Source organism: Pteronotus mesoamericanus, unplaced genomic scaffold, assembly GCF_021234165.1.
Source record: "Pteronotus mesoamericanus isolate MK-2021 breed Mesoamerican mustached bat unplaced genomic scaffold, CSHL_Meso_final scaffold_21, whole genome shotgun sequence".
Lineage (NCBI taxonomy): Eukaryota > Metazoa > Chordata > Mammalia > Chiroptera > Mormoopidae > Pteronotus > Pteronotus mesoamericanus.
Genome location: NW_026555310.1, coordinates 28365977 through 28380002, shown reverse-complemented (window position 1 = coordinate 28380002; position 14026 = coordinate 28365977). Strand labels below are relative to the sequence as shown.

General features: G+C 40.8%; 1 protein-coding gene across 1 annotated transcript; it reads left to right on the top strand.

Annotated features, from left to right (window-relative positions):
* The first annotated feature begins 440 nt into the window (after nucleotides 1-440).
* DDX47 (DEAD-box helicase 47) lies at nucleotides 441-13001 on the top strand. The gene is made up of 12 exons (XM_054591410.1): nucleotides 441-569; nucleotides 1164-1257; nucleotides 4415-4603; nucleotides 5023-5094; nucleotides 6035-6153; nucleotides 6749-6820; nucleotides 6950-7066; nucleotides 7632-7778; nucleotides 8332-8469; nucleotides 9949-10019; nucleotides 10697-10826; nucleotides 12431-13001. The coding sequence occupies exons 1-12, from the start codon at nucleotides 483-485 to the stop codon at nucleotides 12560-12562; spliced, it is 1368 nt and encodes a 455-aa protein (XP_054447385.1). The 5' UTR covers nucleotides 441-482; the 3' UTR covers nucleotides 12563-13001.
* Nucleotides 13002-14026: the final 1025 nt, after the last annotated feature.

Genomic DNA, 14026 nt, shown 5'->3' with positions numbered 1-14026 from the left:
TGAATGGGTCTATGACGACTTATTTACTTACTATCTGTCTTCTCCACGAGGGTAGGGGATGATTTCCTTGTCACTACGCATCTAACATACCTCTAGCATATGGTAGGCACTCAAAAAATATTTGAATAAATGGATGAAATGGTGATAAATAGTTCTGTGATATCAACCTGTTTAAAACTATGGTTAGAAAGGTAAGGAACATAATGGGTGGGGAAAGCTTTTTAAGACGAACCCGAAGGTCATATTGGAGGCGCTGGTCATCAGCCCCTTCTGCTTTCTGCTCAATTCCGCAAGCTGACAGGCTGACATCCATCCCTATCTTTTTCACTAGGTTTCCGCGAAGTCCCACTTTCCCGGTCAGCTGGTGCAAAGCCCGGCAAGCCCGCAGGGGGGCGCCCCAAACACGCCGTCTAGGGAGAACTACAACTACATTGACCAGCAGCCCGCGCGTCGCCGACCGACTTCCGGAGCCGCGGGACAACATGGCGGCGCCCGAGGAACGCGGTTCTCCAAGTGAAGTACCCCAGCCAGCGGTGGAGGAGGAGGAAGCTAAAACATTTAAAGACCTGGTGAGGGTGGACGACACTGGTTTCTCTTTGTACTGTTCGCGCCAGGCTCAGGCAGAGACCTTAGATCCCTGATGGTGGTGTATAAAACTGGGGCCTGGCTCTCCGTGTTGGTGTGGCGACGTTTGTATCCGTCCCGGAGGTTGTACACGGGGCGAATCGGCCTATTTTTAAAAATTATTTATTGATTTAGTTATTTACGTATTTATTTTAATATCTTGGGCTTTGGAGTAGGATCAAGCCAGATTTGATTTCTGACCCAGTCTCTCACTAGAGGCAAGTTGTTACCGCTCAGTGCCTCACTTTCCACATTTGTAAATTGGGGAAATACCTCTCAGAATTATCAGGATTAAATGAAATACGTATAAGGAATTTGACTTTGTCCCTGGTGAGTAGAAAGTGTTAAGTCTTGAGCTACTTACTGTCTCATAGCACTTAGGAAGGTGCCCACTGAGCAAGGAGCTTAATAGGTATCTTTTGAATCAAAGTGCAAGGGATGCATGCACGTGTCACCAGCAGGGTGGCTGTGACAGTCATTTAATTAGGAAGGGGGTGACTGTGTGTTCTTTGCTAACGTGTGTTCTTCTGAATTGAAAGGGTGTGACAGATGTGCTGTGTGAAGCTTGTGACCAGCTGGGATGGACAAAGCCCACCAAAATCCAGGTTGAAGCTATTCCTTTGGCCTTAGAAGGTACGTTGAAATTAAATACATGGCCGGGTACACATTCAGTATGAAGTTCTACTCAAATATTTACCACTTTTGAGAACTATTGCTTGCATACTTCAAGTGAAATAAAAATATGGTCACTAAAGATACAAAGTTGGTGGCTTGCTGGCTTTTGAAAAAGTTCTCCAGTTTTACCGAGTTTACTTTCTATTGGGGATTTAGTGTCTGCAGCAGATGCTGACTTTAAGGAAGCACTGGATTTAAGTGTATTAACAAGAAACTTAGAAATTATGAAAAATAAGTGCAGATTTACATAAGGGTGCCTGGAATTTGTGCTAGTACCAGAGGTGTGGAGAGCTCTTGCCGTTAATTATACATGCTAATCGGATTTGCAGAAGAGTGGCTGATGACTAGCGGGATTGAAACCAGCAGAATGAATGTTATTAGGAGTAGAAGGGAAGTTCTGAGATTCCCAAAGCTCAACTTGACAGGATTAGGGTGGGGGGTAAAAGAGACCCAGAAGTGTTAACTGGAAGTCATTAAGGTACTCAGAGAATGAATGTAATTTTAGGTGCATTACCATAAGAGAAGGGTGACATTTTGGGGGTTTCCTATCCCTTTGAGAATCAAATAAAATTTAAAGAGTTTCTCCCCGAAAAAAAAAATGAATATATCTCCACATAAAATTTACCTGTTGTCCTGAATTTCTCTCATAGGTCCCAGGTCAAGAACGGAACTGGCTTTAGAGCGAATAGTGCTTTGCACTGTTTAGAACACACCTAGGATACTCTGTTCAGTTCTGGGGATCAGTGTTCAGGGACTAGCGGAGTGGTGATGGATGAGGTGCAGCCACAAATAGTTAAAGGAACTGAGAGCGTGAGGTCTGGAGAAGAGTGAAGTTACGGGGTGGGGTATGATATTTGGCTTTAATGATTGAAGAGCTGTTGTGTGGAAAAAGAATTAGACTTTGTGAAATTTCATTAATAGTTACTAAGTATGTGATACAGGTATAAAGCACTAGGAGTTAAGATTCTGCCTTCTTCAAGGGACACTTAAATATTTATTATAAGGTGAACAGGGACATAAGATAATTAATTGAAAGTGCACTGAGGGAGTAGAATAGATTACTTGTAATTCGAATGGATTAGAGAACATTCCTTTCATTTGTTTGGCTGGGAAGTTTCGAAAGACAATGAGCTGAACCTCGAAGACTGAATAGGATTTAGACAATATCTGACGGGAGGGGAGGACTTTTTAACCATAGGGGACAGCATGACAAAAACCAACAGGACTGGAGAACGTGGGCATGTGGAGGCCTGCAAGTACTTAACAGAAAGTGGTGGGAAAGAGTAGTAAGATGGTTGGGCCAGATCATGAAGGACTCGAGTGCTGGGTTAAGGAGTTTGGTCTTTGTTTCATAAGCAGTGGAGCAGCTGTGGAGAGATTATTTTTTAGCAGAAGAATGAAATCCTTGGAGTCGTATTCTTGGATAGTTTAGAGACAAGAGACCGGAGGCTGGGAGATCAATTGCAGAGGAGCCCATTGCAGTGAGTTTGGGAATAAATAATGGGTAGGGCGGTGGTAGTGAGAATGGAAAAGAGAAAATGATGGAAGAAGAATCATCATAATTTTACAACCCGTTTGTTGAAGTGGAAGGCAAAGTGTGGGGAAATCTCAGGTTATTACAAGGTTTCTAGTCTATGTGTTTAGGACATGTCATTATACCACTTACATAAAAAGCAAACAAAAGAGGAGAAATAATTTCAGGAAAAGTGAATTCAGGTGGAAATAATTTCAGGTATCAAAGAGATTGAGTTGATTAATGCATGGTTGGAACATAGTGGGTAGACTAGAGCTTGATTAAGAAGCTAGAACTGGATATAGACATCATGTCCGAAGAGGTTGTAGCTGAAACCAAAAATGGGTGAGGTGCCGGATGAGGCCAAGAGATGACAGAGAGGAGAAGTGGACGCTCAGCGGAGGGCTGAAAGCCATGAGTACAGTCTCATACAAATTAGGTCAGGGAGAGTGTTTCAGGAGAGGGATATTAACACTTTCAGCCTGGGTAGAGAAGCCAGGAGGGTAAGGACGGTATAAAGGCCCTTAGTGGGGACGAAGCCTCAGCAGTCAGTGGTGCCAGCGCGGCTTTCACAGAACAGAAAGGGGTTGGTACATTCAGACCTTTTCTTCCTATGACACAGGTGGGAAGAAGGAATCAAAATTAGGTGGCGGTAAATAATTCTAACATTTTCAGTCAAAAGATTATATTTAGTGCAGGGAAAATAGTAGTTAATGAAAGGTTACTGGGAACTGAGTAATGTGATTGACATAATCACCATGGAAAATGGGTTTATTCCTGTTCTTGAGCTTGTCTCACTTTAATGAGTCCTTTATAAATGCTTCATTCGAATCTACAGATTTTGGCCCTAAGCAAATGATTTAAATAGTCTAACAAAGTTTTTCTCTTTTCTCCTGTAAAATTAATTTTAATGTTTTTACTTGAGTACTAATGAGGATGTCAAGTTCTACATTTACTGAGCCCTGAGTACATTCATTGTTCTTAAACCTTACAATAATCCTGAAAGGTAGGAATGATTATTTTATTGGTGAGATTGAGGCTCTCAGGGTTAAGTGCCTAGGCTAGAGTCATGAAACTAATTATTGCTGGAGCTAGAATTTGAATATAGAACATCTGTTGAGATCATTGCTCAATAGGAAGTATGCCCATTGGGCACTGTTCTAGTGGTTTTGGCTTGGGAGGTAATTTCCAAATCTTATTAGTAAGGGATTCCCACAGGGACCTATTCTTCAAGAATTACTTATGACATGCTTCCCCCAGAAGGAGAAGTGACCCGGATTGCTAAGCTGTTTGATGCCTCACTGTGCCGTGAGGCCTGCTTTATCTTCCTGACAGATATCACTGGTCATGACATTCCCCGCTTCAAGTCCTTCAGGTCCTCTTACTTATAGAAGACATCAAAACTCTTTAGCGTGGCTTAATGAGTTTCCTTTCTAGCCTCACTCTTCTCCGCTTTCCCCTCAGACTTATGTGTTCTGGCCACATTGCATATTTCACTTTCCCTGTGCATATGTGTCTTTTAAAAGTGGGGGGTCCCCAACCCCCAAGGCCACAGAGTCAATTTTTTTGCTATTAGATACGTATTTTTTTTTTCTTCCCTAGGTCGTGATATCATTGGGCTGGCAGAAACTGGCTCTGGAAAAACAGGGGCCTTCGCTTTGCCCATCCTGAATGCCCTGCTGGAGACTCCCCAGCGTTTATTTGCTTTAGTTCTCACTCCCACCCGAGAGCTGGCCTTTCAGATTTCTGAGCAGTTTGAAGCCCTGGGGTCCTCTATTGGAGTGCAGAGTGGTAAGTGTCTTAAGAGGGAAGGAGTCCGAGGGTTTCTTCATGAGTTGTGAATGAGTGTGAAAGGAGAATGGAAGGAAGTATAATTAACACAAGTTTATTAACCAATTGCACATTTCACTCTCCCTGTGCATGGTATGTCTTATAAAGTGGGTGTCCTCGACCCCCAGGCCACGCGGACCGTCCCAGTCCATGGCCTATTGGGAACTGGTTGCACAGCGGGAGGTGAGCTGCAGGTGAGCGAGTGGAATACCAAAAAGCTGATGTGGTAGTTTAGTTTTGGGGAAAGTTGTAAATTTAAGGGAAGAACAAATTTAAGTTGAAATATAACAGTGGCTTTAAGAGATGGTCAGTGAACTGTGGAAAAAATGAAGGATCTCTATTCTATGTCATTTATTTATTTTATTTCTTTCTTTCTGTAGCTGTGATTGTAGGTGGAATTGATTCAATGTCCCAATCTCTGGCCCTGGCAAAAAAACCGCATATAGTAATAGGTGAGTAATTGCCAAAGGTAAACAACACTGGCAGTGATGAATTAGGAGAAATCTATCAATGTTGAGTACAACTTCCTTGTGGGGAAATGTTAGCAGTGAATGTGGACCTAGGTTCTTGAGTTTGGCTAAGAAAGAATTCAGAGCCAAGAACTCTAGCACAAGAGTAAGTTTATTTAGCAAGCCGAGCAAAAGCGCACTGGAGAGGAAGAATCGAGTCGCCCCAGTGGGGGTAGGGGCTCCTTTTAACCAGGAGGGCCTAACCGCTTCCTTCTCTAAGCTGGCCCATTGGGGCTTGCCTGGTCGTTTGTCTCCTGTCTCTATATGGGAGGCACATGAGGGTAATCTCCAGCCCCTTGTTCCCCCTCTAAGAAGGTCTAAACTGCATCACTAATGGCATGCTAGGGGAGGAAGCGTCACCCAAGGGGCAAGGTCCTAGCCTATCATAGTTGTTTCTCTAGCTTCACCCCTTGCTAGGTACCCGGGACTTTCTGCTCTTGGTGACATTCTGTGCATTGCTGCTCTGTTCATGCCTGTGTAACTACTTACTCCATCAGAAAGACTTTGAAGAACAGTTAAAAAAAAAAAAAATTATTTATTTATTTTTAGAGAGAGGGAAAAGGAGGGAGAAAGAGAGGGAAAGAAACATCAATGTGAGAAAACATCGATCGGTTGCCTTTTACATGAGCCCCAACTGGGGGCTGAACCTGCAACCCAGGCCTGTGCTCTGACTGGGAATCAAACTGGCAACCTTTTGCTCTGCAGGATCATGCCCAGCCAACTGAGCCACACTGATCAGGGCTGAAGAACAGATTTTGTAACCCTCTTTAGTTTTTTAATTTCTGAAATTGTGGGGAGGATAAAGAGGGGTTTGGTAACTTTCTTCCTTTCTTTTTGTCCTTGTTCTTGAACATTGCTCTTTCTTGTCAATCTTCCTGGGTAGCAACCCCTGGTCGGCTGATTGATCACTTGGAAAATACAAAAGGTTTCAACTTAAGAGCTCTCAAATACTTGGTCATGGATGAAGCAGACAGAATATTGAATATGGATTTTGAGACAGAGGTGAGCTCTCAATTTGTTTCCTCATTTTAGAGCATTTCACGTTCCCTGTTTCAAAATTTGGTTTATTTCATACTGCTTTATGTGGAATGCTGCATCATTATCAGCTAATTTAAACATCTCTGTTGCCTTTTTCATTCTTGGTGTTCTCCCTGTTATTAGTGCCTCAGCATCCTCTTTAGAATATAGTCTGACTCCAATTTCACGGATGAGGAGTATCAAAACCAGATTTTCTTTTCCATTTCATTTGATTTAGACCTCTTCCATATACCTTGAAATATTTGTTTGATTTTTTTTTTTTGATGATCTACTCATCATAGTTTATTTAGTTGATTAATACCTATTTTCTTGACTTTTAGATTGGTTCTAATCTATTAATTTAAATTGTTCATTTTCTCTGAATCACATTTTTTGATAGCTTCTGGTATGGTATCAAATAGTAAATATTTTATAAATTATTGCTGGATTGAATTGAATTTTTGAGTCCCCAAAATCCTACAGTGCTATATTTAGTTTATTCTCTAACCCCTTCACAAAGAGTAATTGCAGGTGTCCAGTTGAAATGTTATATTGATATTCTTTCCTCTTTGCACTTTAGGTTGACAAGATTCTCAAAGTGATTCCCCGAGATCGGAAAACATTTCTTTTCTCTGCTACCATGACCAAGAAGGTGAAATTTCCTAGGACTTCTTATATCTTCCTTATAAGAATTCATAAATGCAAACAACAATAAAAATAGTAAAAATACAAAGAGCATTTGGGAATCTGTACTATTCCAGGTTTCTTTTTCTTTCTTTAGGTGCAAAAACTTCAGCGAGCAGCGCTGAAGAATCCTGTGAAATGTGCTGTTTCCTCTAAATACCAGACAGTTGAGAAATTACAGCAATATTATATTTTTATTCCCTCTAAATTCAAGGTAAAGTGTTTACTTTGATCATTTCTGCCTCTCCCTCTTTTTCCTCACCAAAGCATCTGAAAATGTGTGAACTCTTGATTAGCTAAGAGCCATGCTACAGATTGGAGTTCTTTCTGTTTGCTTTAGAGACTATGCTATGATTATATTTATCGCAAGTAGAGTCAAACATTCCAGGAATTCACAACATAACTAAATAAACCACAGTAATCAAGTCGTGATATAATTCCTTCCCAACCCCATCCTTAGAGTAGTTTTAGTTTTATGTGCTTATTATGTGGCTTTTTTGTAGTCGAGGGATCCCTGTGCTGTGCCTTGATGTGAGAACTTTGCCTGGTTGCTGAGTACAGGTCTCTGCGGGCTTGGCTTCAGGCTGTAGCTGAAACTCATGGCTCACAGAGACGACAGTGCTGTTTAAGGAGTGCAAAGCTGGCAGCCAGGAGTCTGTGCACTTGAGAAGCAGCTATAAACTTAGACTTTTATCTAATTTACCTCAGTATATTCCCAGGATTCCAACCTTTTCTTCCAGATTCAATTACATATATATTGTTTTGGGTTTATAACTTAGGATACCTACCTGGTTTATATTCTAAATGAATTGGCTGGAAACTCCTTTATGATATTCTGCAGCACCTGTAACAATACTCAGAGAACAGCCTTGCTACTCCGAAATCTTGGATTCACTGCCATCCCCCTCCATGGACAGATGAGTCAGGTAAAGATTCCTTGGTGTCATCGGTGGTGCACTAGTGGCATGAGGAAGATAAACCTTATAGCGATAGATTTGTACAGTAACAACACATGACATTGATGCATCTTCCCACGATTGTTTGATTTTATGGGCTTTGAAGTGTTGCTCTGGATTTTTACTTCCTCTTTTCAGGATAATGAGCAGCTCATAATATTCCTAGGTAGTTCTCTGGTAAGGAAGGCATTGAGTTGATTTTTTTAGTATATATGCTGCCGAAGCGAGCACTTGAGTTGATTTATTTAATGGTAATAGTGATTCTCTGGTCTCTAAGGACTTTTAATTAATTATTTCCCAATAATCTATCTTGTTAAACAATTCTTATTGCATGTTAGTATTTCTTAGCCTTAGTCTTAAATATTTTTTTGTTTCTGTGTTTCCTTTTGACTTGTGAATCCAATCTGGACTTAAGGGGAAGTAGAGTTTAAAAAATTTCTGTCTCGTATTAGTAGGTCTAGTTGGTGTGTCTTAGATTCCAAGAGTCCTTAAATTATTGCCATTCTTTTTTTTTCCATTTCAGAGTAAGCGTCTAGGATCCCTCAATAAGTTTAAGGCAAAGGCTCGTTCCATTCTTCTAGCAACTGACGTGGCCAGCCGAGGTTTGGACATACCTCATGTGGATGTAGTTGTCAACTTTGACATTCCTACCCATTCCAAGGTGAGTCCTGTTGCTGACCTGACTTGCTAGTCCTAAAGTGTATTTTCTATTTTAATTGAGGTATAATTCATATATAACATCATATTAGTTTCATTTGTACAACATAAAGATTTGATGTTTGTATGTATTGCAAAATGATCACTACAATAAGTCAAGTTAACATCCGTCACCAGGCACAATAACAGATTTTTCAGGTGTGTGATAAGAACTTTTAAGATCTACTCTCTTAGCAACTTTCGAATATGCAGTGCAGTGTTAATAACGAACTATAGTCACCATGCTGTATATTATAACTGGTGACGTTTTTATTTTATAACTGGAAATTTGTACCTTTTACACCTCCTTCACCCATCTCACTCCCCTGCCCTCCACCCTGTCCTCTGGCAACTACCAAATGCATTCTTGGTATCTAAGAATTCAGTTTTTTTGTTTTAGATTTCACATATACATTAAGGTCATATGGTATTTGTTTTTCTCTGACTGACTTCACTTAGCATAATGACCTCAGGATCCATCCATCTTATCACTAATGACAAGATTTAATTCTTTTTTTAATGGTTTAATGGATGAGTAATATTCCATTGTATCCAGAGTATATTTCTCAAGGAAATGTTTTCTGTTTTTCCTTAGTTACAATATCTTTTTTTTTTTTTTTGGTCATGATTAGTTAAGTATCAAAAATTGGGAAAGCTCCTGGTTTATTCACTTCTCATTTTGCGCATGCCTGCAGAGAAAATATTAATAAAGGTGAATGAAGGTAGCTAAAGAAAGGTGTTAGATGCTCACATATGCTAATCTTTGTCAGTCTCATTTCTTTAGAAATGACAGCTTGTGTTTCTTAGGGTTTCTCAACCTTGGCACTATTAACATTTGGGGCCAGTGAATTCTTTGCTGTGGGGCTGTCCTTTGCACTGTAGGATGCTTAGCAGCATTCCTGGCCTCCAACACAGGTGACATTGTGACAAACAGATAGGTTTTCAGAGTCTTCCAGATATTCCCTGGGGAGGACAAAATCCCCCCTGGTGGAGAACAACTGGTATCTCTTGTCTGTATATTTAACTGCTGTATATAAAGTGCTGTCGGTCTCATTTTATTTTCCCAATAACCCTGAGTTTGGACATGTCTTTCTATCCCTGTTTTATAGATAAGAAACCAAGGTTGAGAGAGATTATGTGACTTGAAGATAGTTGTAAAGCTGGTAGGTGGTAAAACCAGAGCAGGGACCCAGGTCTGCCTTTTGATCCGGTGCTGTTTTTCTCTACACCATGTTAATATGCTTTGTGACCATATAGATATGCTTTGTAGATTTGTCATTCCAAAAAAGAAAGGGAAAGCCCTGGCAGGTGTGGCTCAGTTGTTGGAGCATCGTCCTGTACACTGAAAGGTTGCGGGTTCGATCCCTGGTCAGGCGTGTATGGGAGGCAACTAATTGGTGTTATTTATATTTCATGTAACTCAAATTTACCCTTTTTGTTTCAGGATTACATCCATCGAGTAGGTCGAACAGCTCGAGCTGGGCGCTCTGGAAAGGCTATTACCTTTGTCACACAGTAAGTAAATGGACTTTAGGGGCAGAGCAGTGTGGAGCAAAGAGCGGGACTTTGGGGCAGACTGGCTTGGAACCTCACTCTACCAGTTACTATAATAGTTGCTTAACCTCCTTTAATCCCAGTTTCATCATTTGTAAAATGGAAATAATAATACCTAGCTTTGGAAAAGTCTGGAAACCTAACTGTTTGTCACAATGTCACCTGTGTTGGAGGCCAGGAATGCTGCTAAGCATCCTACAGTACAAAGGACAGCCCCCGCAGCAAAGAATTCACTGGCCCCAAATGTTAATGAAGGTTGGAGATGTAGCTGTACACGATCTAGTGTAGGACTTGGCATGTAGAAGGAAAAAGACAAAACCCGTTCATTTCTTTAAGTGCTAGAGCCGGAGAACAGCGACCTTCCCCTCAACTCAAAGAATTATAACTATTTATGATACTGTTTTGAAGGGAACAGATTTTATGTAACCAGTGCTTTTCTGGCAGTAAAGACTATATTGGGTTGTTTTTGAATGGGCTGTGCACAGAAGATTGCACATAGGCAGTAGGCTGAAAAGGAACAGTAGGTTCCGAGTTAACATGTGACTCCTGTTGCAGCATGTCATGTGTAATACAGTTTTGGAATGGGCTGACATTTGCATCGTCAGTCGACCAAAGCCATGCCAATTTTCCTTCCTCAGATACGATGTGGAACTCTTTCAGCGCATAGAACACTTAATTGGGAAGAAACTGCCTGTCTTTCCAACACAGGATGACGAGGTTATGATGCTGACAGAACGTGTGACTGAGGCCCAAAGATTTGCCCGAATGGTATGCAACTTATTTTTTACCAACTTCTTTGCAACTAACTATGTGCTGGACACTGTATTGTATTAATCCTCATAATAAACTGCAGGAGCTGGGTAATATTTTATTCCAAATTGAAGATGAGCATGCTAAAGATTAGTGATGGTAGGTGCATCATTAGACCATACAGCTCAGTGGTTGAATCAGGGTTCGGACTCAGTCTGACCACGGTGACCACATTCTTAGCCACTGTTCATGTCTCACATGTGGCAGGAAAACCTTTGGGTTCACACAGAAGGCCCAGCTGTGAGCTTGGGCAATGTGCCTGATTTCTCAGGAGCACTTCCTCACCAAGCGGTTCGTATCCCCATTTAGGGCATAATACTTAACTTTGAATACCTTATGTGATTTTATGATTAGCACCAAATAAGCTAACATAAACTGCACAGTTACTAACAATAACCGTAGTAGTAGAGATGAGAAGATTCCAAAGGAGAGTCCTTGCCAGTGTTATCTGCTCCCTAGAGTCCTAGTCTGAGGGATAGAGAAACCTCACCCATGGGGCGCCTCTGGAGGAGCTAAGGTGTGGACATGTTTTTGTTTTTCTTCAGCTGTTTTTTTTGTTTCATTTCTATTCCAGCTATCTTGTTTGCTGTTTTTGTTTATATATGCATTGAGGGGAAAATTCAGAAAATACAGAAAGGATTCAGATAATAAATTAAATATATAAACTACCCCTGGCAGAGAACCATTGGTAACCCTTGGCTATTTTTCTTTCTTTAGCCATAATTAGACTTCATCTAATTGCATATGATTAATATTTTTTGATTTCAACAAATACAGATCTGTATGATCATTTCTTCATGGCTACAAGGAATTCTGTTAAGACTATGTAACATGATTTACATTGATGTGTATTTATGCTTTTTCTAATTTTTTTTGTATTTTAACTAGCACTGGGTTGAACATCCTAGTGTAAACAGCTTTGCACACTTGTCTTGTTTCCTTAGAATAATTCTTAGGAATAGAACTGTTGGGCCCTGGCAGGAGTGGCTCAGTGGATTGAACACCAGCCTGCAAACTGAAAGATCACCAGTTCGATTCCCAATCAGGGCACATGCCTGGGTTGCGGGTCAGGACCCTAGTTGGGGGTGTGTGAGAGGCAACTGATCAGTGTTTCTCTCCCTCTCTTTCTCTCTCCCTTTCCCTCTCTCTAAAGATAAATAAAAAAAATCTTAAAAAAAAAAAAAAGAAAAGAAATAGAACTGTTGCGCTAAGGAGTACACACAGTTAACATTTGAATTCACATGGAATGCTGCATTGCCTTGTAGAAAACTATAGTAGTTTATCCTGTTAGCAAAATTATATGTAAATGTCTCACATTTTGACCAATACTAGGTATTATCATTCTCTTAAATTTTCACTAGTCTGCCATGTGAAAATAATAGCTTATTGTTTTAACTTTCATGTATTTGATTACTAATAAGGTTAATATTTTTGTGTTTTGGGATTTTGGTCTTACTCCCTCGTTAATGTGAGGCTTTAAGAAGTTACTCAGTGTTTGATTCTCGGAGGGGATACCAGTGACAGCAGTTCATTTGCGGTCCTGTCCTTTTGCTTTCCTGCAGGAGTTAAGGGAGCATGGAGAAAAGAAGAAACGGACACGGGACGACACTGGGGACAACGATGACACGGAGGGTGCTCTTGGTGTCAGGAACAAGGTGGCTGGAGGCAAAATGAAGAAACGGAAAGGCCGTTAATCGCTCTAATAAAGACTTGAATTCTGCCTTCTGTTTTGTAAAAAGGGGGTTGAAGAAGAGAAGACTCTCCAACAGAGTTCTCCAGACTGAAACCTGTCAGAATTGTGTCCAGAACCTGCCCAGCTAATTCAGTGCTCCCCCCCCCTCTGCGTGCTGGGGTGTCAGTGCTGCAGAACGCTTTTCACAGCGCTGGTGTCAGGGTCGTTTCTGTTCTTCAGCTTTGGTTCCTTGCTCATGACACGAGTAGGGTGTGTTCTTCTGTCACTTCACACAGACCTGCTTTTTTCAGCTTCAAGTCAAGGACTAGGTTGATGAAGCATCTGACCCATAATTGTAAAGAAGTTCCTACATTTATAAAATGGTGATACTCAAGCAATTTCAACTTGTACTTTATTAGACCTAATGTGAAATAATAAATTTAAATACTATTGTTAAAAAATAGAAACTTATTAAGACCTTTATGGGCTAAAGGACTTTATATATTTAAGGTCCTGCTCATAGGTAAGAAGCTAACAGTAGCAGTTACATGGCAAATTCATTGGTTGTCCTTAAGTTAAACACTATTTATGACTTTAAAAATTAATCAACAAAGGAACAAGGTGATGGATGGCTTTGAAAGGAAGTTTCACTTAAAAGGAAGTTGGTTGTGTTTTTCTTGGGGAGGGAGCAAAGTCCCTAAGTAAGGCTACAGAGTTCCTTAGATCTGTAAATAGATTGGCTTCCTTGGCTTCTTGGATTAAGCGGGTGGTTTGGAAGACTAGTTTCTTATGCAGAGTCTTAGCCCCAGGTGACTAGATTAAAATTGGGAAGCATAAATACAGGGGAATTCCAAGACCCAATTTCATCCACTTGTCATTGGTGCCCCTTGGGCGCTATTTCCTTTCCTTTGGCCTCACCTAGTTGTTGATTTCACTGAGGAGGTGCAAAGCGGGGGCCCCAGCCCCTGGGGAGGAAGTAGACATTGGCTCTGGTGGGGTGGGGTGGGGGGGGCATGGGAGAGGGGATCGAAATCAGAAACGAATTTGAGCTTCAAATGGTGAACAGTCATGTGCTCTGAGGGCTTCTACACTTACACGATGTCTATTTTTGTTGAATGTAGCAATTTTAATAGAAGAGAGTGTCTGGAGTGGCAGAACCAGGATGGAGCGATTCTGATAGTTTAAGAATGAGTTTTGGCAGGAGATAAACTTTCCATATTCATCTTCATGGAAAGTGAATGTTTCAAAATTGTGTTTCTTAGAGTCAAAGTGCCTGGTGAGAAGTAAAAAGTGGATGTCAGTACAATTCTCTATGGTAGCCAGGTGTGAACTGTTGATTACAGGAAGTTCTTTTGCAAATCCAAGTCGTAGGGTGCTTTCTGCCACAAAATACATCCTAAGATGGGTGCCTATGGAGGAGGCATTTAAAGTTAATTGGAATCTAACTTGTGGCTGGCTTGGTTTAGTTTGCCTCAAATTTCATTGC

Coding starts and splice junctions, on each gene's coding strand:
- DDX47 (XM_054591410.1), top strand. CDS start 483: ATGGCGGCGCCCGAGGAACGCGGTTCTCCAAGTGAAGTACCCCAGCCA. Junction 6,821..6,949: donor CTGCTACCATGACCAAGAAG/GTGAAATTTCCT, acceptor TTCTTTCTTTAG/GTGCAAAAACTTCAGCGAGC. Junction 10,020..10,696: donor GCTATTACCTTTGTCACACA/GTAAGTAAATGG, acceptor TTCCTTCCTCAG/ATACGATGTGGAACTCTTTC.